General features: G+C 52.9%; 3 protein-coding genes across 13 annotated transcripts in view; 2 read left to right on the forward strand and 1 right to left on the reverse strand.

The window, feature by feature from the left end:
* HSPG2 (heparan sulfate proteoglycan 2) overlaps positions 1 to 1,256 on the forward strand; it is a 99,254-nt gene extending 97,998 nt beyond the window's left edge. For all 8 annotated transcript variants that reach the window (XM_070510736.1, XM_070510738.1, XM_070510741.1 and 5 more), the window contains one exon: positions 42 to 1,256. In XM_070510736.1, coding sequence (XP_070366837.1) covers positions 42 to 214 — 173 coding nt within the window. In that variant the 3' untranslated portion in view covers positions 215 to 1,256. The remainder of the gene's footprint in view (positions 1 to 41) is intronic.
* Positions 275 to 17,698, reverse strand: LDLRAD2 (low density lipoprotein receptor class A domain containing 2). The gene is made up of 8 exons (XM_070510745.1): positions 15,926 to 17,698; positions 14,915 to 14,982; positions 13,448 to 13,636; positions 11,335 to 12,302; positions 10,129 to 10,563; positions 6,848 to 6,979; positions 2,012 to 2,155; positions 275 to 1,880 (listed from the first exon to the last, which is right to left on the reverse strand). The coding sequence occupies exons 4-8, from the start codon at positions 11,414 to 11,416 to the stop codon at positions 1,651 to 1,653; spliced, it is 1,023 nt and encodes a 340-aa protein (XP_070366846.1). The 5' UTR covers positions 11,417 to 12,302; positions 13,448 to 13,636; positions 14,915 to 14,982; positions 15,926 to 17,698; the 3' UTR covers positions 275 to 1,650.
* Positions 17,699 to 21,373: 3,675 nt separating this feature from the next.
* USP48 (ubiquitin specific peptidase 48) overlaps positions 21,374 to 25,012 on the forward strand; it is a 92,004-nt gene continuing 88,365 nt past the window's right edge. The window contains exon 1 of one of the 4 annotated variants that reach the window (XM_014855117.3): positions 21,374 to 24,848. In XM_014855117.3, the coding sequence (XP_014710603.2) occupies positions 24,715 to 24,848 (134 nt within the window). In that variant the 5' untranslated portion in view covers positions 21,374 to 24,714. The remainder of the gene's footprint in view (positions 24,849 to 25,012) is intronic. The other 3 variants (XM_014855116.3, XM_044769944.2, XM_014855118.3) reach the window with 3 other exon arrangements.

Consider the following 25,012-nt stretch of genomic DNA (forward strand, 5'->3'; position numbering starts at 1 on the left):
GCCCCCGGAGCTGACAGGCCCGTCCTCTCCCCTCCCCACAGGCGGAGCCCCCGACGTGGCCACGCTGACTGGGGGCAGGTTCTCCTCGGGCATCACGGGCTGTATCAAGAACCTGGTGCTGCACTCGGCCCGGCCCGGCGCCCCGCCCCCACAGCCCCTGGACCTGCAGCACCGCGCCCAGGCGGGGGCCAACACGCGCCCCTGCCCCTCATAGGCAGCCGCCTGCCCCACACGGACTCCCGGGCAGCGCCCCAGCCCCACAACGTCGAGTATATTATTATTATTATTATTATTATGACTATTTTGTAAGAAACTGAGGCGATGCCACGCTTTGCTGCTACTGCCCTGGGCTGGACTGGAGGGTGGGCACGCCACCCCCCACACACAGACACACCTGGGCAAAGCCGCAGGCTGGCGGGCAGGGCAGGTGAGATGGGAGCAGCGCCTCAGAGGGCCACCAGGACCCAGGAGAAGGTCTGGCACGGTGGCTGAGTGGGCTCAGAACTGCCCCCACCAGTCAAGCCCCCGAGGTGGAGCTGGGTTGTCCAGTCGAGCAGCTCCTGGGCAGCCCTCGTTCCCACGGGAGTCACCCTCGGCTTCCAGCCTGGGGCCCCAGCAGCTCCCTGGAGCAGGAGGCCTGTGATGGCCTTTGTCAGCATCCTCTGGGTTGGGAAAGCTCTTTAGTGCCAACTGTGGAGCAAAGGCAGCTCACCCCTGGGCAGGCAGTCCCCACCCCTGCCGGCCCCTGTCCCAGCCCCCTCCGCCTCGCCAGCGGGTCACCTTCCCCTGGCAGCCACCCCCTCCCACCAAGCCCTCCTGGCCTGCACCTCCCCCACCCAACACGAGCCCAGGGCCCCCGCCCTCAGGGGCTGCAAGGGAAACCATCCCAACTCTGAGCAGGAGCTGCCCAGGCAGAGCCCAGCACTGAGGGTCTCCCCGCCAGCACCAGGCCGCATCCCCCCACCGATCTGGAAGTGAAGGCCCAGGGGACATGGGGGGAGGAGGGCATTGGTGGTCGGAAAGAGTTAGTGCCTTGGGTAGGGGAAGCCACAACTCGCGACTGGGAGGGACAGGAAGGGAACATGACAGCCCTGCCCCACCTGTGGGAGCCTGAGGGCCCAACTTGGGGCAAGCGAGCGCCCTCCCCACCAGCAGCCCCAGATGTGGGGTCGGGACGCCTGGCCTCTGTGTCCTAGAAGGGACCTTCCTGTGGTCTTTGTCTTGATCTTTCTTAATAAACGGTGCTATCCCCGCCAGGGCTGTCTCCTGTGTCCTTGACAAGGGCTTGACCAGTGGAACCCGAGGTGGGCCGGGGTGGGGTGGAGCAGGGCAGGTGAAGTCCAGGAGGGAAGCCAGGCGGCTTCAGATGAGAGAGGCCATGCTGCCTGCCCTGGGCGTGGAGGCCTTGCCCTTCGCTGAACAGCAGGGCGCCAGCTGCCACCAGCTGCCACCAGCTACAGGCCCAGTTCCCTCCGGTGGCCTTCCCGAACCATGTGAGGCAGGAGTATCCCATTTTCCAGAGGAACAGACTGAGTCTCAGAGGGCTAAGCGACCTGCCCAAGGTCAAGCAGGCCTCCAGGGGGTGGGGGTGGAACCCAGGGTCTGTGTGACCCCAGAGCCCACTCCCTTCCTCTGATGCCCGCAGCCTCTCTAGGGGTGGCCCGCCTGGCCCTGGAAGGTTGGCCCACCCAGCTGCAGCCCCCCAGGGGCCACCTGACCAGGACACATGTAACAGATGGTGCAGCTGGGACAGGGGCCACGGGCACCAGCCCGCCAGGCCAGCCAGCTCAGGGAGCCCCAGCACCAGAGGAGGCCCATGAAGAGGCCGGCAGAGGCCAGGAGCAGCGAGGAGGCCAGTGCCACACCCTGCAACCGGGGACCTGTGGGAGGAAGGGGAGAGTCCACTCAGGCCTCGGCCTGGGCCCGCTGACCCTGTCCCCATCGCCTGCACAGGGACAAGTGGGCTCTTGGTGGGAGGAGTGGGAGCAGGTGGTCACCTGGAGCCACCTACCTCTGGGAGCGGCATCCTGCTGTGCAGGGTCCCGGCCTGCTGGGGGACTCCTCCTGGCTGCACTCCGGAGGCGGCCTGCAGAGCCGAGAGTCGGGGAGAGGGTCAGCGGCTCGGAGGTGTCGGTCCTCACTGCCTCGCTGGGACCTGCAGGGGTTGTAGCGGGGCTGACACACGGAGGACTGCCCGGCGGGCGTGGTGACGTCTCCTTTCATCCTCCTGAAACCTCTCTGAGTTTGTTACTGTTAGTGTTTCCGTTTGACCAATAAGGGGAGTGAGGCACTGAGGTTAAGTCACCTGCACAGGTCACAGAGCCGGAAGTGAGAGGGGAGGACTTGAGCTCGCCGTCTAGCTCCGGGGCTTGGGGATTGTGCATGGAACTGCTTCTCAGGAAGGAGGGTGCGCAGGGATCGAGTGTTTTCTGTCACACGGTGCTCAGTGCTGGGCCTTTACCTGGAGTCTTTCGCTTAAAGTTCACATGACTCTGAAAGGTGAGGTTTGTCACCCTCCCCTTTTTTTTTTTGAGGAAGATTAGCCCTGAGCAAACATCTGCGGGCAATCCTCCTCTTTTTTGCTGAGGAAGACTGGCTCTGAACTAACATCCATGCCCATCTTCCTCTATGTTATAGGTGGGACACCTACCACAGCCCGGCGTGCCAAGTGGTGCCATGTCCGCACCCAGGATCTGAACTGGCAAACCCGGGGCCCCCAAAGTAGAACATGTGAACTTAACTGCTGCGTCACTGGGCCAGCCGCTGTCACCCCCATTTTACAGATAAAGAAACTGAGGCAAGAGAGGTCCATTCTTCCACTCATTTGACTAGTATTTCTTGAGCATCTGCTGTACCCTGGGCATTGCTCTAGGGACTGGGGGACGCGACAGTGAACAAAACAGACAAAACTGTCTTCTTGGAACTGGCCTGTTAGTGTGAGGAGACACAAAGCACAAATTAGATGGTACGTCAAATGGAGTTAGGTGCCGTGGAGAAAAATTAGAGGAAAAGGACACAGCGTGTTGGTGAGGGGCAGCATTGCCATTTTTTTAAATTGTGGTAAACCATGCAAAACATAAAATTTAGAGCCAGCCCTGATGGCCTAGTGGTTCAGCATGCTCTGCTCCAGCGGCCCGGGTTCAGTTCCCGGGCTTGGAACCACACCACTCGTCTGTCAGTAGCCATGCTGTGGTGGCGGCTCACACAGAAGAGCCAGAAGAACCTACAAGTATACACAACTAGGTGCTGGGGCTTTTGGGGGGGAAAGGAAGAAAAAAGGAGGAAGATTGGCAACAGATGTTAGCTTAGGGCGAATCTTCCTCCGCAAAAAAAAAAATGAGGGGCCAGCCCGGTGATGCAGCAGTTAGGTGCACACGTTCCACTGCAGCGGCCCGGGGTTCACTGGTTTGGATCCCAGGTGCAGACATGGCACCACTTGACATATTTTCACATATAAAGTAGAGGAAGATGGGCACGGATGTTAGCTCAGGGCCGCTCTTCCTCAGCAAAAAACAGGATTGGCAGCAGATAGTAGGTCAGGGCTAATTTTCCTTAAAAAAAAAATTTACCATTTTAACCATTTTTAAGAATACTGTTCAGGGCCAGCCCGGTGGTGCAGCAGTTAAGTGCACACGTTCCACTTCGGCGGCCCAGGGTTCACTGGTTCAGATCCTGGGTGCGGACATGGCACAGCTTGGCACACCATGCTGTGGTAGGCGTCCCACATATAAAGTAGAGGAAGATGGGCATGGATGTTAGCTCAGGGCCAGTCTTCCTCAGCAAAAAGAGGAGGACTGGCAGCCAATGTTAGCTCAGGGCTAATCTTCCTCAAAAAAAAAAAGAATACAGTTCAGTGGTATTACGGACATTCAATGTGTTGTGCAACCATCAACACTGTCCATCTCTAGAAGTATTTTCATCTTGTAAAACTGAAACTCCACACCCATTAAACACTAACTCTCGGTTCCCCCTCCCCCAGCCCCTGGCAACAACCATTCTACTGTCTGTCTCTGTGATTTTGACTACTCTAGGTGTCTAACACCATTGGAATCATACTGTATTTATCCTTTTGTGTCCAACTTTTTCACTTAGCATAATGTCCTCAAGCTTCGTCCATGCTGTAGCATGTGTCTGAATTCCCTTCCTTTTCAGGGCTGAATAATATGCCATTGTGTGGACATATCACATTGTGTTTATCCATTCATCCGTCAGTGGTCACAGAGTTGCTATTCTTAATAAAAGCGTCAGGAAAGAGCTCACAGAGAGTGAGGGTTAAGCAGAGACCTTCAGGATGAGGTGTCAATCTCTGGGGAACAGCTTCCAGGCCGAGGAAAGAGCCAGGGAAGAGAGCAGAGGTAGGACGAGACAGGAGCGTGGGGGGAGCTGCAGGGCCAGTGGGGAGGCGCTGAGGAAGCCAGCAGGCACGGGGGAGGGGCAGAGCCAGAGAAGCGAAGGGCCCAGGGAGGTGACGGACCAGATGGCACATGGCCTGTGGGCCCCCGGGAGGCTTTGCTCCTGCTGAGTGAGATGAGGAGGGTGGAGGGTGCCGAGCACAGGAGGGACGTGATCTGACTCTGTGTTTTAGAAGGTTCCTCTGACAGAACCACCACGTGGTCCGGCAGTTCCACTTCTGAGTATTTATCCGAAGGAAATGGAAACACTAACCTGAAGACATATCTGCATCCCATGTTCATTGCAGCCTTATTTACAACAGCCAAGACGTGGAAGCATCCCAAGGGCTGGTCGGTGGATGAGTGGATACATATGTACGGATATTACTCAGTGATAAAAAAAAAAAGAAGAAGGAAATCTTGCCATTTGCAACAACATGGATGGACCTTGAAGGCAATATGCTAAGTGAAATAGGTCAGACAGAGAAAGACAAATACCGTATGATCTCACTTAGATGTGGAATCTAAAAACGAAAAACAAGCTCATAGATACAAGAACAAACTGGTGGTTGCCAGAGACTGGGGGTGGCGGGTGGGAGAAATGGTTGAAGGGGGTCAAAAGGGACAAACTCCCAGATATAAAATAAATAAATCATGCGGATGTCATATACAGCACGGGGACTCGTTAACAATACCGTGTGGTATATTTGAAAGTTGCTAAGAGAGTAGATCTCATCACAAGGAAAAAAATTTGTAACTCTGTGTGGTGACGGATGTTAACTAGACCTGCGGCGACCATTTTGCAATATATGCAGATACCAAATCATCATCTTCTACACCTGAAACTAACATACAATGTTACATGTCAATTATATCTCAATAAAATTCTTTTTTAAATATTTTATTTTTCCTTTTTCTCCCCAAAGCCCCCCTGGTACATAGTTGTGTATTTTTAGTTGTGGGTCCTTCTAGTTGTGACATGTGGGATGCCACCTCCACATGGCCCCACGAGTGGCACCATGTCCGCGCCCAGGATTCGAACTGGCGAAACTCTGGGCCGCCAAAGCAGAGGGTGCAAACTCGACCACTCAGCCACGGGACCGGCCCCTCAATAAAATTTTTTTAAGGTTCCTCTGGCAGAGATGCTTAACTCCCCACCCCTTAAGTGCAGGCTATGCAGACTGACCTCCTTCCAAAAAGGACACATGGCAAGGGGAGACAGGAAGAGTAACAGTGGAGACACCTGACCAACACGACCTCGGCCAGGTGTCAAGGCCAACATCAGCAGCTGTGAATGATGCTGGGAGCATGTACCTGTGATAGGATGTGACAGAAATGACGCTGTACCTCTGTGGTCTTCCTCCTAGTAACCCATAACTCCGGTCTTACCATGAGCAAAACATCAGACACATCCTCATGATGCTGATGCCCATGGGCTGAGAGGGAAAAAAGAGTAAAGGGGGACTCTGCAGCTTTGGTGAGAAGGGAAACTGGTGACGAGCAGGATGCGGTGGCTGTGGACCAGAAGTTCAGTTTGGGGCAAGTTAAGTCTGAGATGCCGCCCACACGTCCATGTGGAGATGTGAGTAGGGAGGTGGTTATGTAACTGAGTTCAAAGACAAGTCCAGCTGGCGACACAATATAAAGGAGACCACCAAGGGAATGAGCGTGGGTGGAGGCGGAGAGAATGTAGGACCTGGGCCTCATGGCACAAAGCACAGTGTCAGGGAGCTAACAAGGAACCTGTGAAGGAGGCTGAGGAGTGGCTTGGGAGGTGAGTGAGAGGTCGGGGTCCTGGGAAGCTGGATTTCACCCCTCAGGCACCTTTTTGCAGTAAACAACCTGTTCAACCAGACATGGCAGCCCTGCCTCTATCCCACTCCTGACTGGGGATGGGGCATCTCCAGATTCCCAAGAAGGATATTTCTGGGTGACCTATACTGGTCTGTTCTATCCACAGAGACCATTCCTGGTCATGTCACTTGATGACTCTATGACCTTGTGCAAGTCATTTCTTCTCCCTAGGCCTGAATTTCCTCATCTGTAAAATGTGGGAGTCAGACTAAATCAATGGTTTTCAAAGTAAGTCTTAAGGGTCAAACTCAGGTCCCTCAGCGGGACATGAGTCGGCCCCGGGCCCCCCACATCCAGTAAATAGAGCATCTCTCCTTTTGATGTCTCAGGCCTCCGTGCAAGGCTCCATTTAGGAAAAGCTTCCACCACTAAACCATCGTGTGGAAGCAGCTGGACTAGATCATCTCTAGCATCATCCCAGCTCTGACTTGCTCTGAGCCTCAGGTGGTCTGGTCCAGATTGCCCACTAATGCACTTCCCCTTATTCTCTCCTGCTGCACCCCTGCCTCCATCCCCCACTCAGGCTGTGCCCCAGGGAAGGGGAGTCAGCCCAGCCTCCCTATCAGCTGCTCAGCGGGGCCCAGGCCACGCCTGTCACTCACCTCTGCAGTCGGCTGGGGGCCAAGGAGCCTGATCACTGCCGTCGCCACAGTTGTCCAGGCCCCAGCGATCACACACCAGGCTCCGGGGGATGCACCTGCCATTCCCACAGCGGAAGTAGGCACCACAGGATCCTGAGGCCCAGAGGGAAGGCATGAGATGAGGACCCTGGGCCGGCCCATGACCCAGGGAGGTTGGGGTCCTACAGCGAGGGAATGCAGGAGGTGTGCGTGGGGGGTGGGGGGGTGGGCTGTTTCTACGTGCGTCCATGTGGGAGTGCGGATGGACATTTCATGGGAGACACGCGTGATCATAAGGATGCTGATGCTGGCAGCTGACACTCATTGAGTCCTCTCCAGGCCAGGTGTGGTTCTAAACACTTTATTCCCATCCCAGCTCATTACGTTCTCACAATTACCCTATGGGGGTAAATACTGTAATTAACCCCATTTCAGAGATGAGAAGACTAGGCACAGGGAGGTTAGGTCAGTTGACCAAAGCCACACAGCTTGTACATAAGTAGCAGAGTAGGAATTCAGCCCCACGTTCATACACACTGTGGCACACAGTGGGTGGGAGTGTGTCTGCATGTGTGATGCACAGGGCCCACGGTAGCCCAGCGAACCCGGACTCCAAGCAAACCCTCGCTCAGGGCTCAGCGCTGGCCATCAGCTCCGCCCGGCATTCTCCTCCGCAGGTAACTGCAGGGCTCGCTCCCTTTGGGTCTCCACTCAGATTTCTCTTATCCGCAGGCCTTCCCTAACCTCCGCTGAGAACCCCGTGGCCCAGCACCCGCCTCCTTCTCTGGGTTTGGGTTCCTCGGCGGCACTCGCCACCTCTGCAGAATGCGGATCTACTTGATTATTTGTTTCTGGTCTGTCTGCCCCAGAATGTCAGCTCAAAGAGGACAGAGACTTCTCTTTTGTTCATTGCTGTATCTCTAGAGCCTAGAACAGCACCTGGCACGTTAATATTTGCTAGGTGAATGAATAAGCACCTGGGTGAGAGAATTATGTGACTCGGTCGCAGGGCGTGGCAGATGGGTTGGCTTACCCGAATCCCATTCTGTGCAGAAAAGCTGGTTCAGGTGGGACTGACCAACACCATGTCCCAGTGGGGGGCCTGCCAATCAGAGCATCCATTTCCTGGCCATGACTAATCAAATTTGGCCCCAGGCTTTTGCTAGAACCATAAGAAAAGGTGCTTGCTCTCTATCTCATTGAGGTTAGAGCTGTGGGGGTGATTGTGGACTTGGAGCTGCAGGGTGCCTTTGCTGCCAAGTAGAAAGAGGAGCTGCCTGAGATGGAAGCCAAATGGACCCACACAATGCAAAGGTAGAAGAAAACAAAGAGACACAGCCTAGGTGAAATTACTTGAACTCCTGGATCCAGCTATACCTGAACCAACACCTTAATATCCCAGTTACAGGAACCTCAAAATCCTTCTTAGGCTTAAGCCTACTTGAGTTGGGTTTCTTTCATCTGCAAATGAAAGTGGACATTCTAATATATAGAAGGTGTAGAGGTGTAAGAATGAATGTCTGTGAGAGAAAACAGTAGTAGTGGAGACGGATGGGGAGACGTGTGAGTGTCAGTGTAAGAGCGTGTGCACGAACCAGGCAGGGCGTGCTTGCAGGTATAAGTGACTGACACTGTGCGTGTGGCCCGAGGGTGTGAAATGAACCTTTCCTCATTCCGATGACAAAACTGACCCGAGGACACCAGAGTCGCATTAGGGCTTCTGCACTGTCACCTTCTTTTCAGAGCCCAATCCTGCAGAACACAGAGCAGCTGCCACATTCTCGGCCTCCCTGGCTGACAGCTGCACCCCAAGGGGGCAGGGCCACCAAGCAGGCACGGCCACAGGGAGGGAGAGAGGCAGGAGGAGGGCGTGATATCCAACCTGCCAGTGAGAGCTGTTTGCAAAAACAACGTCCGTGATAGGAACCTTGGCATGTGGCAGCCGACAGGATCCAGAAAAGGGGACCCAGGCACCACCAGTCATGACCCCAAAATTTCATAAGGTTCATCCCTGAGCCAGAGACTCTAATGGGCAAGAGAGAGTCTAAAAGCCAAAATTCAGACCATGCACGATTCCAGGGGAGAAGGAAGGCGGGACGTGGGACGTGACTAGAGACACACGAGACGCGCGGGGGTGCTCTCTGAGCACCTCCGGGCTGAAGGGCTGGCCAGGGCCTGGCATGTTAAGGTCTAGTTCCTGCTGGACCTGTCCTGGCTCTCAGAGCCCCCATGTTCTCGTCTCGAAGCGCTCACAACCCCATGCTTAATTCTCCAGTCTGGATATTTTGCCAGAGATGGAAACAAAGCTTCTCCATGGTTGTGGAATCTTCTGGACTTCAGCAGCTCATCCGCTCGCCAGCCCTGGACACAGCCTCTGCTGTGACATCGGCTGTGACATGGGCCGTGACATGGGTGAGCTGTGTCTTCAGTCCTGGGGGAACCTGCCGTGGCTAAAGCCTTGAACCCAGCGTGAGCAAGAGGACACCTCCAGCAGTTAGGGCGTGCCGCTCTGCCTGGGGCGTTTACCGGACCCACAGAGCCTGCTGCCCACCCGCCCGTCTGAGGGCCAGAACGCAGCACAGAAGAGCTGCTGCAAGGGACAGAGGAGACTGGCGTGCAAAGGACCAAAGGCCACGCCAAACGAGCGATCAATTTCTGTCACTTAGGATCTCCAGAGTCCCAACGCCGGCCGCTGGCAAACATCTGAAGGGCTGACCAGGACAGAGGAGCCGACGTGTACACGAGAGTGTGTGAATGAGTTGCATCTAAGGGAGCAAAGTGGAACTGTGCGTGAAGGAGGCGTGTGTGAGGTGAACTGAGTGTGTCAGTGTGCAGTGTGTGGGTTGTGTATTGCAGTGTGGGAGTGCAAGGTGTGGAGTCGGGTGTACGCGTGTACGTGGTGTGAGCTGTGTACATGGACAGTGTGTGTGAGCGGGTGGGGCTAGAGCATGAGGTGTGAGTCCAGGAGTTGCATGGGGATGAGTCGTGTGTGAATGCGTGAGTGTGTGCACCAGGGACTGGTAGGGCGGTGTGAGATACACACCCATGGAAGCCAGATTGACGGGGTTGGCTCTTTGGGCCTGGAATGTCCCTATTGGGACGCCCCTAACCCCGCCACCTGTCCCCACCTCCTTCCCTCCGTTAGGCCCAAGCCCCCTCCATCTTCCGGAGCTGGAGCGCCAGCCCCATCCCGGCCCCAGGCCGCAGCTGCCACCCCCGACCCCACCCCCGAGGCCGGGTCCTGGCCGACCGCTCCAACCCACCCAGCCGGAAAGAGGTGGCTTCGCCCACGAAATCCACGCGGGGCTGGCGGCCTCTGGTGACCAGGCGCAGGCCCAGGTAGTCCCCCGAGGACGCCACCGGGGCGGGGATGGTCAGGCCGCAGAGCGGGGCCCCCAGGGGCCGGGGCGCCCCCGGCGGGCCCTCGTAGAACTGCAGGTAGGAGCCGGGGGCGCAGGGGTCGGCCGGCGCCGGGGAGGAGGCGTTGGGCGCGGGGGGCGCCGGAGACGGGGGCGTCAGGCTGTAGACCAGGAAGAAGCGGAACTGGAAGCGGATCCTGTCGCCGGGGGCCGCCGCCCGCACCCAGAGCGCGCAGTCGGTGTCCGGGGCCACGAAGTAGAAGTTGCGCGACGCGGAGTGCGAGCGCAGCAGCAGCGCGTCCCCGCGCCACGTGTGCCCGCAGCGCTCCGCCAGGTCGGCTGCAGCGGAAGGCACCGGGCCTGGAGCGCGCCGCCGCGGGCCGGGCTCCGCCCCCGCCCCGCCCGCGGTGTGACCCCCGCGAAGTCACTCACCCTCTCTGAGCCTCAGTTTCCTTATCGGTAAAAGGGGTTGCTTAAACAATCCGAATTTTTGTGAGGATTAAATAATTTAAGTCCTCACTCTCTTATTCAAAAACTCTAGGATACGTCTCAGAATTTTCTGGATTTTAGAGAGATACTATGATGGATAGACAGTCTATGATGTTGCAGCCCTCCATGACCACGTTTTCTAGAGCCATGGTACGAACGTTTACCGTAAGCAGGACAATAAAGACACTAAACAGTCTCTTGTCAGTTCAGGCACCTCTTGTCAGTTACATGCACCCTAATAAACCCCATTTTACTACTGAAGAAACTGAGACTTAGAGTAGAAACGAGGGTCCCAAGGGTAGAAATGCAGGAGGAGGCAGCGTGAGTGTGTGAATGCAGGGTTGTCCGACCCCAAAGCCCGCCGTGTTTTCCATGCCCAGGCCTGAGGGCTGTCCCCCCGCCCCGAGCCCTGCTTCTGAGTGACTTGGGGCTCCAGCCTACCAAAGGGGTTGGGGGGGGACTTGGGAGTGCCAGGCAAGACCAGACCGGGCACAGGGCTTCCCAGCCTCCCCCGATTCAAGAGGTCCCAGCCGGTGAGGGTGAGTGCTGACCGGGGAAACAGTCTCTGAGGGGGATGGGGCCGGATCTCCTGCCGCCTGAGCCCAGCCCCATCGTGCTCACCTGTCTCCAGGGCACACGCAGCCAGGGCGGCTGCCCCCAGCAGCAGCAACCTCGGGGGCAGCAGCGGGAGACAGGCCGCCATCTGGGCCCTGCTGTGCCCAGCAATGGGGCAGACCTGCAGAGTCCTGTCTGGGGGCTTTGGGGAGACTGGGGCGTGGGGCCTGGCCAGGCCAGCGGGGAAGCTGCAGGACGCGAGGAGCGAGGGGAGGCAGTCGGCCAGCTCCTCTGGTCTCTTCACGGTGATCTTTGTGCTGCCCTTCCAGATCCTCTTCAGGTCAGGATTGTGTCTAGGGTTGTCATGGAGATTTGGGGCTGGGGCTGGAGCCTGGGGAGAGCTGGCAGGGAGGATGTCTGCTCACCCCCTGCCAGACAGGAATCAGGAATCTCAGATCCGGGTCAGCCACAGGGCCTCTGGGAGGAGGACCCACAGCCTGAGAGAGCTACTGCCTTCCTGGTTAAGTCAGCACCTTAGGGACTAAGCTTAATGGAGGCCCAGGGCACCAAAGGGACCTCTTTGAGGGCCTAGAGAGGCAGCAAGTGGCAAAGGAGCACTGGACCAGGAGTCTGCCCTATTACAAAGTATTCCTGCCTCAGGGCCTTTGCACTCACAGTTCCCTCCACCTGGAAGGCTCTTTTCCCATAGCATTCCAGGGCTGGCTTCTTCAGGTCCTTCAGGTCTCAGCTCACATGTCACCTCCTCAGACCACACTTCCCTGACCACCTCTAATTTGAATTAGTGCCCTCCCTCCTTATCCCCCAGGTATGTCTCCCCAAATTTATTATATCAGCACTCACTAGAATTATTTTTTTTATTTATATCTTCTTGTCCATTGGCCTCCATTAAAACTGTATGCCAGCCCGTTGGCACAGTGGTTAAGTGCATACATTCTGCTTCAGATGTTAGCTCAGGGCCAGTCTTCCTCAGCAAAAAGAGGAGGATGGGCGGCAGATGTCAGCTCAGGGCTAATCTTCCTCAAAAAAAAAAAGTTGAATGGATTACTAAGGAAACATCCAAATCCAGACTAGGGGATGAAATAAGTGGAAAGTGGAACATCGTTCCAACAGAATAATTTATCTAAATTATATAATAAACAACTATTCTGACACCCTAGAGCTTTTCAAACAGCCAAAATATAGTCCTATAGTCAAGTTTAAAGACATTAAAGTTTATGGGGGAATGAGAGTAAAGATGCAAGATTTTTTTTTTTTTCTGAAGAAGACTGGCCCTGAGCTAACATCCGTGCCCATCTTCCTCTACTTTATACGTAGGACACCTGCCACAGCATGGCTTGCCAAGCAGTGCCATGTCCACACTCAGGATCCGAACCGGCAAACCCCAGGCACCAAAGTGGAATGTGTGCACTTAACCACTGTGCCACCGGGCCGGCCCCAGATCCCAGATTTTTGTTATCTCTTTCAGAATAGAAAAGCATTTATGTTGACCACCCTCAGTGGCTTCACTGTAACCGGCATAATTATCTGACACCATGCACGCAGTCTTCTTGTAAATAGACTGACCATAACCTAACAGGGTGACTTTGCAACCTGATTGCCAAGGTGATGAACACTCCGTTTGGGTAAAACCCTGATCGGATACAGACCCATAGACATTTTACAATAACTTTAATGCGCCTTGTTAGCCCAACTACAACTGTCACGAGAAAGAAAGCAATGTTCCACTTTCACATGGAAGGAAAGAAAGCCATAACTCCTCAGGTGGCCTGGACGAGGTTCACGTAATCTCAGGGGATCTCCAATGGGGAAACTCACCCCATCAGAGAAATACCAGTAAGAAAAGAGCACTATGGGGCCGGCCCGGTGGTGCAGCGGTTAAGTGCGCACATTCTGCTTCTTAGTGGCCCAGGGTTCGCTGGTTCGGATCCCAGGTGCAGACATGGCACCACTTGGCAAAAGCCATGCTGTGGTAGGCATCCTATGTATTAAAATAGAGGAAGATGGGCATGGATGTTAGCTCAGGGCCGGTCTTCCTTAGCAGACAGAGGAGGATAGGCAGCAGTTAGCTCAGGGTTAATCTTCCTCAAAAAAAAAAAAAAAAAAGAACAGAGCACCAGACATGGACCATGTCGGCCTGAGTCTATGCTTAGCCCCTCACCTCACAGGCGTCTCCTAAGAGTAGACCCAACAGGAATGATAACGCCTTCTTCAAGGGAGCCAAGTGGAGTAAAAGATGGGGAAGATTTATAAGAATATCACAGGATTCTTGGACCGCTTTGAAGAAGAAAAACCAGAACATCCATAAGAGTGGATATCACAGATGGTCATAGGCGCTGGGCACGGTAAGCTGAAGAGAAAGATGGAACAACTGCAACACAGATGCAACGGATGGGGCTGTGTTTCTTCCTGGCATGGTGAGACTATGCCATGGGCATTCATGGGACTCTCGGTATGACCTCAGTGATGGGACACATCGCAATGTTCTCAAATACTTAAAGAATTGTTTGCTATGATTCTGATAATTTTGATTCAGATTTGTTGTAAAGCATGTGTCACAGAGTCGGGGGGGACCGTAGAGTGTATGTGTTTATGAATTATGTCCCAGTTCTGGCCACAGCGTCTTATCGGTTCCAGCTGATGAGGGCTGCCCCATCCCAGTGAGGCCCGCTCACACCTTAACAGTGTCACAGATTAGGGTCGCCCACCTCCTTTGCATTTCCACAAAACCTACCATCCAATGGCTGAGGTGGCAAGAGCCGGTATGCACAGTAATCCTGTCAAGATCAACATATTAGGGCTTGCTAGATTGCCTGCAACCAATTAAAGCAAGGGTCTGGAGTGGAGAGTGATTGTAAACAGTGTAGTGGCTGAATAATGTCCACCCAAAATTCACGCCCACCCAGAATCTCAGAATGTAACTTTATTTGGAAATAAGGTCTTTCCAGATATAATTAGTTAAGATGAGGTTGTACTAGATTAGGGTGGGCCCTCAACCCAATGACCGGTGTCCTCACAAGAAGAGGAGAGGCATACACAGAGGAAAGAAGACCCTGTGAAGATGGAGGTAGAGGGCTGGCCCAGTGGTGTAGTGGGTAAGTTCACGCGCTCCCCTTCAGAGCCTGGGGTTCGCAGGTTCAGATCCCGGGTGTGGACCTACACACCGCTTGTCAAGCCACGCTGTGGCGGCATCCTGCATACAAAATATACAAAATAGAGGAGGATTGGCACAGATGTTAGCTCAGTGACCATCTTCCTCAAGCAAAAAGGAAGGATTAGCAACAGAACTTAGCTCAGGGCAGGTCCTCACCCAAAGAAAAAAAATGCAGGTAGAGAATGGAGTTACGCTGCCACAAGCCGAGAGCATGAGGAGCCACCAGAAGCTGAAAAGACCAGGTAGAGTCCTTCCTTAGAGGCTTCAGGGGGCGCAGGCCCTGCAGAAACCTTGGTTTTGGACTTCTGGCCTCCAGAACTGTGAAAGAATAAATTTCTGATGTTCTAAGCCCCCAGTTTGTAGGATTTCTTACGGTACCCCCAGGAAACTGATACACGCGGCAAAGGCGGTTTCCAGTGTAGGAATCCTGGTGCTGGTGCCACTTGCTCCCAGAGCATTCTGTCCTTCACTCACCTGTGCTGGACAGTCAGTAGCCAGAGGGTCACGTCAGCTGCAATCCACAGTGATGGTCTAGGCAGCGGCTGAGGGGAAAGACAAGGAGAAGGTGACTACGGGCCACGACAGTCACCACGCACAGATTAAGGCACTGTGGCCTTTCACTAGTAATAGTAATAAGATACTATTATATTGGGAGATCCTTTATTATATTGAATAATTCCATGATAAATATAAGTAATTTTCTATGAAAAATACAAGTAATTTTCAAAGGGCTACCTCTGGTCGGGTCCCACATTGTTACATTAAAGCCAGCGGAGTGAGAATAACATTGTTCGCTGTAGGGCCTGGCTCCTCCCCGCCTTCGGAGAGTAGCTCCTGGGTGTTCCAATTCACACAGCAGGGGGCAAAGGGAGCCAACGCCAGAATGTGATCACACACTGCTGACCCATAATGGCGGCAGGGAAAAGTGTCAACGTTTCGTCTACAGTGCCCACCCAAGTGGTACCTCATGGACACAGCAGGCCTGACTCTACCTACCCTCCCCTACCCTCACTCCAGCCCTTCACTTCCATTGTTGGCTTGGGATTGCCCCCTTTCTTGCCCACTGCGTCTTGGAAGAATGGATGACGGCTTTTAAAAACTGCTTGTGTTTCATAAACACTTTGTGAGTCCATCTAGGTTGAAGCCTCTCTCATCCAGGAAAAAGAATCTACTTCCACCCACAGCTCGGGAACTAGAACACGAGTCCTTAATCAGACTGAGGCACATTCATTCATTCAGCAACCGTTTCTTTTTTTTTTTTTGGAGGAAGATTCGCTCTGAGCCAACATCTGCTGCCAATCCTCTTTTTACTGAGGAAGACCGGCCCTGAGCTAACATCCATGCCCATCTTCCTCTACTTTATATGTGCGACGCCTGCCACAGTATGGTTTTTGCTAAGCAGTGCCATGTCCACACCCAGGATCCGAACTTAACTGCTGCGTGCCACCGGGCCAGCCCCACAGCAACCATTTCTTAAGTACTTACCATGTGCCAGGCGCTGTTCTGGGTGCTGGGAACATAGAAATGAGCAAGACTGCAAGTTCCTACTCCTGAGGAGGTGACAATTTAGAGGGAAGACATATAGTGAGCAAGTAAACAGACCAAAGCAAACATGGTCGCTTCAGATGTGGTGTTACGAGAGAAAAAAACAGGATGTGACAGTAGGGGTGTGAGAGGAGTGTCTACTCTTGACAGGCTGGTCAGAGAGGCCTTCTCTGTGGAGGTGACGTTTGAGCAGAGATCCGAAGGAGCTGGAGGTCTTAAGAGCTGGGGCAGAGCGAAGAGGATTACTAGCAGAGGAAACAGCAACTGCAAAGGCCCTGAGACAGGGAAGTACTTGGCACTGGCCGCTGCGGCTAAAGCTCAGTGAATGAGGGGATAGCAACAACACGAGGTTGGAGTGAGGAGTGGCCAGATGGCAAAGGGCCCTTGTATTAGTTTCCTGTTACCGCTGTTACAAATCACCACAAACTTAGTGGCTTGCAACAGTTTATAACTGTCCGAAGTCTGAGAAGGGTTTCACTGAGCTAACGTCAGGGTGTCTGCCGGGCTGCCTTCCTTTGGACGCTCTAGGGCAGAATGCATTTCCTTGCCCTTTCCAGCTTCTAAAGGCTGCCTGCATTCCTTGGGCTTGTGACTCCTTTCACCGTCAAAGTCAGCAGTGTAGCATCTGCTCTGACTGACCCTCCTGCCTTCCTTTTATGAAGACCGTGTGTAATATTACATTGGGCCCACTTGAGTAATCCAGGATCATCTCCCTATTTGGAGATCTTTAACCAAGGGGCTGGCCTGGTGGCACAGCGGTTAATTTCACAAGTTCCACTTCAGCGGCCCGGGGTTCACCTGGTCAGATCCTGGGTGTGGACCTACGCACCACTTGGCAAGCCATGCTGTGGCAGGCGTCCTACATATAAAGTGGAGGAAGATGGGCACGGATGTTAGCTCAGGGCAAATCTTCCTTAAAAAAAAAAAAAGAAAGATAAGATCTTTAACTGAATCTCATCTGCAAAGTCCCTCTTGCTGCATAAGGTAACATATTCACAGGTTTGGGAATTAAGACCCAGACATCTGTCCTATTCCATTTGGGTTGCTATACCAAAAATACCATAGACTGGGTGGCTTATAAACAACAGAAATTTATTTCTCATAGTTCTGGAGGCCGGGAAGTCCAAGATCGAGGTGCTGGCAGATTGGGTGTCTGGTGAGGGCCGGCTTCCTGGTTCATAGGTGGTCATCTTCTCACAGCATCCTCAGATGGTGAGGGGTGAGGGAGCTCTCCGGGTCTCTTATAACAGCACTAATCCCATTCATAAGAGCTCCGCCCTCATGACCTAATCACCTCCCACAGGCCCGACCTCCTCACACCATCACACTGGGAGTTAGGATTTAACATAGGAATTTTGGGAGGACATTCAACCTACAGCAACATCTTTGGGGGACCATTATTCTGCCTCCGATAGCCCTATAGGTCATGAAAAGGAGTTTAAGTTTTATTTTGACAAGAGATTTTCACATATTCGGGTATGGGGGTAACTATTGTCATTCAAAACTGATTCGGCTTGAACTAAAAGGAAAAAAAAAAGCCTGATTTGTGGCCTATCAAACACACTTTTGGACATCTGCTTTAACCATTAAAATAAGAATGCATACAGGGCTGGCCTGGTGGTGCAGCAGTTAAGAGTGAACGTTCCGCTTTGGCGGCCCGGGGTTCGCCAGTTTGGATCCCGGGTGTGGACATGGCACCACTCATCAAGCCATGCTGAGGTGGCGTCCCACATATAAAGTAGAGGAAGATGGGCATGGATGTTAGCTCAGGGCCAGTCTTCCTCAGGAAAAAGAGGAGGATTAGCAGATGTTAGCTCAGGGCTAAGCTTCTTCGGGGCGGGGGGGGGGGGGGGGGGGGGGGGCGGCAAAAAAAAGAATGCATACTTCCCCTCCTGCAAAGCCAGTAAGGCTGTATTAGTACTCCCAATATAATTCCCTTTCCCAACATCAGGGTCCTATTGATCTGCTAATTTGCAACTAAATACCTCCTTGAAACTTTAATGAAAATGTATCCTGGGTGTGTTTAACGTACGTTCTTTGTTCTAAAAAGATATAAGACTTGAATGAAAACCGTGTTTCTCCTGAACGCTTCCTTCCTTTGTGAAGACTGCCTTCCAGGATTATGATCCTCTCTTTGGCTCAAGTAAAGGTCACCTTATCTCTCCCATCTATAGATTGGTTATTGATTGTTTTGCAGCTGACATTTCAAAGTGCAAAAGGATGCCAAAATGGAGTGACATGATTTATGTTTATACTTATTTCTTTGTTTCTTTTTTTATTGACTGGTATAGAAGAGGGCCCAGGACAAACGCTAGAAAAACTCCAGCTGTGATATTGTGATTTATAATAGATTTGGTCTTCATTCTTGCCACGGAGCTCCTAAAACCCTTATAATTTCCAAAATGATTCAGGAGATAAAGTTATCTTTTGTTATTCGTAACAAGTCCTTTGTAACACACCTGACTTTATGTTAACAAGGCCACTTTCCGAAGGACCTTAGGTAATCAAAGGATGGGGCTGGTTGCCAGGGGAACTAATCTTGATTAGAGGCTGAAACTTTCAGCCCCACCCTACCCCACCCCTGCCTCTGGGGATGGGAGACAGAGGGGTTTGAGATGGAGTTCACCAACACTAGTAGCAAATGATTGAATTAATCAGGCCTCTAGTGAAGCCTCCATAAAACCCAAAAGGACAGGATACATAGGGAGCTTCTGCATGGGGCTGGCCTGGTGGCGTAGTGGTTAAGTTCACACGTTCCGCTTCGGAGGCCTGGGGTCCCGGGTGCAGACATGGCACCGCTCATCAAGCCATGCTGAGGCAGGCATCCCATATATAATGTAGAGGAAGATGGGCACGGATGTTAGCTCAGGGCCAGGCTTCCTCAGCAAAAAAGAGGAGGACTGGCAGTAGTTAGCTCAGGGCTAATCTTCCTCAAAAAAAAAAAAAAAAAAAATACTGACTTCATGTAGAAATGTGAACATTTTGGATATATTGGGTTAAATATATTATTAAAATTAATTTCACCAGTTTCTTTTTACTTTTTTTTTTTTAAGGAAGATTAGCCCTGAGCTAACATCTGCCGCCAATCCTCCTCTTTTTGCTGAGGAAGACTGGCCCTGAGCTCACATCGTGCCCATCTTCCTCTACTTTATATGTGGGACGCCTACCACAGCATGGCTTGCCAAGCGGTGCCATGTCCACACCCGGGATCCGAACTGGTGAACCCTGGGCCGCCGAAGCTGAAGGTGCACACTTAACTGCTGCACCACCGGGCCAGCCCCTCTTTTTACTTTTTAAAATGTGGCTGCTAAAAAGCTTAAAATTGCGTATGTGGGTCATGTTATATTTCTCTTGGACAGTGCGGGGGGTAAATAATTCTTTCACTAATTTTACTGTGAAGAGATCCAAGAAATGGGGAGGAAAATAGAGGCGTATATAATATGGCTGACCGTTCCCATCGTGACACTCCGCTGCCTGGGCTGCTGAGATGTCCAGGTCTTCTGATTCTCCTTACATCTAGCAACTGTTCCTCTGCACCTTCTTCCTAGGGTCCCCCCCCCCGCCCCGCCCCATTCCTGAAACTTAGTAGGTGACAAAGCAAGCCTCAAGAAGGCAGTGCAGGGGGCTGGCCCCATGGCCGTGTGGTTAAGTTCACACGCTCCGCTTCGGCAGCCCTGGGTTTCGGGGGTTCAGATCCTGGGCACAGACGTGGGACTGCTCTTCGGGCCATGCTGAGGTGGCGGCCCACATGCCACAACTGGAAGGACTAACAACTAAAATATACAACTACGTACTGGGGGGATTTGGGGAGAAGAAGAAGAACAAAAAAGAAGATTGGCAACAGTTGTTAGCTCAGGTGCCAATCTTTTAAAAAGAAGAAGGCTGTGCAGGGGAAGATTCTAGGCAAAGGAAACAGCAAATGCAAAGGCCCTGAGGCAGGAGGCTGCTTGGGTAGTTATGGAACAGGGAGGGAGAAGACAGTGTTGTTGGGGCAAAGTTGAGGGAAGGGAGAGTGGTAGGAAATGAGGTCTGGGCAGTAAGGTGTAGAGGGGAGGGCCTTTGTCATTTATTCTGAATGAGATGGAAGTTTTTGAGCAGAGGAATGTCCATCTGGTTTATGTGCCAAAAACAGACTATAAAGAGGCAAGGGTGAAAGCAGGGAGACCAGCTAGGAAGTCTCTGCAATAATCCCAGTGAGAGCAAGGTGGTAACAGTAACCGTACAGGGGTTACACTGTCTATGTTCTGAAAGCAGGTCCAGGATCTGTGGAAGGACTGGGTAGGGATGTAAGAGGAAGAGGTTAAAGGGGCCTGCAGATTTCTGGAAGGATGGAGCTGCCTCCTGCCTAGATGGGAACGACTGCAGGTGGCTGTTTGGGGGTGACTGGAAGTAGAATGAGGGTATGTTTTGGATCTGCAAAGTGCAAAATACCTATTACACACTGGAGATGCCAAGTGGGCAGAAGGATACACCAGCCTGGCGTTTTAGGAGGGTGCTGTAGTCACAACAAATGATTATGATGTGTTATGATTTCAAACCCCCTTGTTTATGGCTTAAGTGAAGCTGTTTTGATCCACTTGTTTATGGCTTATTGAAGCTGTTTTGCCCTGAGGAGGGATTGGCCTTGTCGGGGCTTATCGATGGGGGCACGTGGAGGAGCGGAGCCGGGACACCGTAAGGGGCATTTACACTTTACATACCAAGGCTTTGTGAGGATCCACCAAGAATGCTCGGTCTGGGCAGGGCTGCTCTTTGACAGTCTAAGCAGCTCTCTGAAGATCTGGAGACACAGGCTCCGGGGGTCCGTGGCCGGCCGTGGGGTTAAATCACACGGCAGCCTCAGGAAGAGACATCCGTCCTTGCCTTGGGGAGGCGCCTCCTTGCAGGCAGCCGTGCAAGCTGTTAACAGTCCCTGGAATAATAACCTTCAAGCAGCCCCAAACCTGGGCCATCACCCACGAGCTGCGCCCCAGCAGTGAGGGACCTAAGCCAGTGGCTGATACTCAGCTTTTGGTTGGAAGGCCTGACCCTACCAAGAACCAACTTGCAGAAAGTCACCTCTCAACTAAACTTGGACTTTATTTCTTTCATCTCCCCTTTGCATGGAACAATAGTGTAATTAATCTATCACTGGTTTGGAGAATATTTCTTTTTTTTGAGGAAGATTAGCCCTGAGCTAACTGCTGCCAATCCTCCTCTTTTTTCTGAGGAAGACTGGCCCTGAGCTAACATCTGTGCCCATCTTCCTCTACTTTCTATGTGGGACGCCTGCCACAGCATGGCTTGCCAAGTGGTGCCATGTCCACACCTGGGATCCGAACCAGCAAGCCCCGGGCCGCCGAGAAGCAGAATGTGCGCACTTAACTGCTGCGCCACTGGGCTGGCGCCAGGAGTATGTTTTCTTTATTGGTTTACTAGGAGACATTATCCTTATGCTGCTGGCTTATGAAATATTATTATTATAATTCCCGCAGTGAATCCGCAGAAAATAAATTATTGGCAAGGACAATCTCAGTCTCTGGGTATAATTTGCCGTGGACAAAACAAGGAGCCAGTTCAGATCTGGAGACAGGAATTTGGGTCATCAATACACAGCTAGCATTTAAAGATTTTATTTTTCCTTTTTCTCCCAAAGCCCCCAGTACACAGTTGTGTATTTTTAGTTGTGGGTCCTTCTAGTTGTGGCATGTGGGATGCCGCCTCAGCATGGCTTGATGAGCAGTGTCATGTCTGGCCATGGGGAGGAGGAGATCAGATCACCCAGGGAGTAAATGCAGTTAGAGATGAGGTCCACAGACAAACCTGGGCTCCTCAAGTTTACCGGTTAGAGAGATGAGAGAGAACCAGCAAAGGACACCGAAAAAGAATGGCCAGTGAGTGTTGGGAAACCTAGGAGACTGTGGTGTTTTGCAAGTTAAGAGAAGAAAGTGTTTCCAAGAGGAAAGAGTAAATAACCGGGTCAAATGCTATGGACAGATCAAGTACAATAGAGTGTGCACTCACCAGTGGATTTAACAATGTGGAGGCCTTTGGTGACCTGCATATGAGTGGTTTTGGGGGTGAGAGAGGCAAGAACTTGATTTTTTTTTTTTTTTTTTTGGTGAGGAAGATGATTGGCCTTGAGCTTACATCTGTTGCCAATCTTCCTCTTTTTTCTTTCCCCTCACCAAACCCCAGTACATAGTTGTATATTCTAGTTGTAAGTCCTTCTGGTTGTGCTATGTGGGACGCCACCACAGTATAGCTTGATAAGCAGTGCTGGGTCCGTGCCCAAGATCTGAACTGGCAAACCCCATGCCACTAAAGCACAGGGTGTGAACTTAACCACTGGGTCACGGGGCCAGACCCAAGAGCCTGATTTAGGCAGCTCTTACTGCCCATGGGTCCTGTCCTCATGCTATTCCATACTATTCTCTGAATAAAAGAGGACTACTGCCAGAAAAAAAAAGAGGCTGATTTGGAATGGGTTTAAGGGAGATAGGAAGAGGGGAATTGGAGAAGAGTATAGACGACTCTTTCCAGGGGTTTTGCTTTAAAGGGGAGCAGAGAAATGGGACAAAAGCTGGAGGGGGGATGTGGGAGTCAAGAAAGGATTTGTTAAACTTGGGAAAAATTACAGCATATTTCAATGCTGATGAGAATCATCCAGTAGCGATTGAAAAATTAATGATCTAGAAGCAGTAAATCCTGCAAGGTTCAGACTCATGTCTGCCATCTTTACGTGAATGTCCTTGATGCACCTGAAATGCAATATATTAAAACATTGAAATCATCACCTCCCTTGTAAACCTGCTCCTTCTTCAATAGCTTCTATCTCACCTGGGAAACTCTACTCATCTAAGTACCCAAGTTAGAAAACTGGCACACAGCAGTACAGCACAGTGAATAATATTCACAACTTCACGGACTGCTAAGTGAGGCCATGGAGGACCCAGGGAGCTGTGAGCACCATGGGAGGGTCCATGACCCAGACTTGAAAGTGACATAACAGAAGGGTGAACAAACATGGACCATCATCATCAAATTGTAGCAATTCCCTGTCCTAAGGATCCTTCAAATTTGTCTCCTCCTTCCACACCTATTACACTACCCCACTTCAGGCCTTCAGTATCTCTGGCCTGGATTCCTGCAACAGTCTTCTAACAGGTTTCTCTGCCTCTGAGGTTGACCCAGACCGGCGGAAGCCATAGAAGATGCAAACCTCCATCTATCACTCACCAGCTTTAAATCTTTCAATGAGTCCCTCAGGTAAAGACAGTCTTGGCCTGCCTCTCAAGGCTTACCTCTCACCTCTCCCTGTCTCAGAATTTGTGGCCTCACACTAAGTTTCTCCCTTCTGTGCCTTTGCTCCTTGCTGTTCTCTTTTGTCTGGAATGGTGCCCTTCTGCTGTCCTGGCTACTCATCTATTAAGGGTGGGCTTAGGAGTGACCCCTTCTGGAAAGCCCTCTCCCACGTACTCCAAACCTTCCAAGGCTGGGAAGGGAACCATACTTTGTTTCTACCGCTCGCCTTTTACCCATGCCCAACGGCACGGACCACGTCTTGTGTTCGTCATGCTTTTGGGGAGTTACCTAAAGAATAGCACCGTTAAGCAACCAGTCCAAGGTTACCCAGCTGGTAAGCTGCTGAGTCAGAAATTAGTGCTTAGACCCCCGTAGGGCTCTCATTCAAATGGAAAGTCCTCAAGATCCTCACCCTAGCAGGGCCCTTTACAGTTTGCAAAACGTTCTGATAAGGCTATTCTTTGTATCCTGGGGCAAGAATTGCAAAAAAGGAATGTTTCCACAGCCGGGAGCTAGAGAGGAGCTTCAAGAAAGAACTAGGAAATCATCATACAGAGAGAACAGCAGCGAGGAGGGTCAGCCAGCTGCAAAGATAACCCTCCCCATCAGAGAAACCCCACCCCGGCATCCGCGTGCGCCTCCGCACAATCCGCCGCCCACCGAACCCTCCCCACCTCCAAGACTACAAGCCCCAGCATGCCTCGCATTCGTTGAGTGGCAGCACGCAACGCATGCCGGGACACGTAGTCCAGTGCTAGTTCAGGAAAAGCCCAGAACGTCCCGTGACGTCGGGAGGGCTCGGGAAAGGAGTCGGAACCGGTCTAGGCTCAAGTTAAACCTTCCTCCAGAGAGCCGACCCTGGTTTCTTTGGTGATCCGGTTTCAGGTCCCACCCCGTAGTCCAGCGGGCGTATGGTGTGCGTTGAGTAGCCTCTCGCGTGACTCCTTCACAAAGGGGAGGTACCAGAGAGCAAGTACGATAAGCAACGTTCTGCCGTCGAGGGGCCCGCTTGTTAGAATAGTGGTACGCAGGACACCACCCTGGATAGGGGCTGAGACGCTGCTTCCTCAGCAGTGCCGGTGAGGACGTGGCAAGCCTGTCTCGGGAGAGCAGCTTCCCGTCCCTCCGCCCGTCGGACCAGAGGCGCGGAAGGCGCAAAGGCTCCTGGGAACGCGCATGCGCCCACCGCGGCGGGGAGTACACCTTCAACGTCTGCGGGCGCGGGGTGTGTCGGGTGTCGGCGGCGGCGCTTTGCGGCCGGTCGTGCGGGTCGGGCGCGGGCGGGCGCGGCGGCAGTGGCGCGCACAGGTGATTGACTGCCCAGCTGGCTGAGGGAGCGCCTGGTCCTCATCGCTGGCAGGTGGCGGAGCCCATTAGGGCGGCGGCGGCGGCGGCGGCGCTGGCAGCGGCGGTCCGGCTCGGGAGGCGCTTCTCGGGCCAAGGCCATGGCCCCGCGGCTGCAGCTGGAGAAGGCGGCCTGGCGCTGGGCGGAGACGGTGCGGCCCGAGGAGGTGTCGCAGGAGCACATCGAGACCGCCTACCGCATCTGGCTGGAGCCGTGCATCCGCGGCGTGTGCAGGTGAGGCCGGCGCACCGGGCCTGGCCCCACCTCGCGTCGGACCTTGGAAAATCCGGCCGGGGGCCGGGGGGTCGGGTTCGGGGAAGGAAGACGGCGGCCCGTTGCATGCATCTAGCGGGCGCGGAAAGGAGCAAGGAGGAGGCTTCCTCCTCTCTGCCGTCTGG

Source organism: Equus asinus, chromosome 5 (genome assembly GCF_041296235.1).
Source record: "Equus asinus isolate D_3611 breed Donkey chromosome 5, EquAss-T2T_v2, whole genome shotgun sequence".
Classification (NCBI taxonomy): Eukaryota; Metazoa; Chordata; class Mammalia; order Perissodactyla; family Equidae; genus Equus; species Equus asinus.

Excerpts from the sequence above, each read along its gene's own strand:
- LDLRAD2 (XM_070510745.1), bottom strand. The coding sequence starts at position 11,416 with ATGGCGGCCTGTCTCCCGCTGCTGCCCCCGAGGTTGCTGCTGCTGGGG. Across the intron at positions 10,564-11,334 it reads TGCGTGTGCCCTGGAGACAG|CCGACCTGGCGGAGCGCTGC; the intron begins GTGAGCACGATG and ends CTTCCGCTGCAG. Across the intron at positions 2,156-6,847 it reads GCCCCCAGCCGACTGCAGAG|GTCCCAGCGAGGCAGTGAGG; the intron begins GTGAGTGACAGG and ends CAACCCCTGCAG.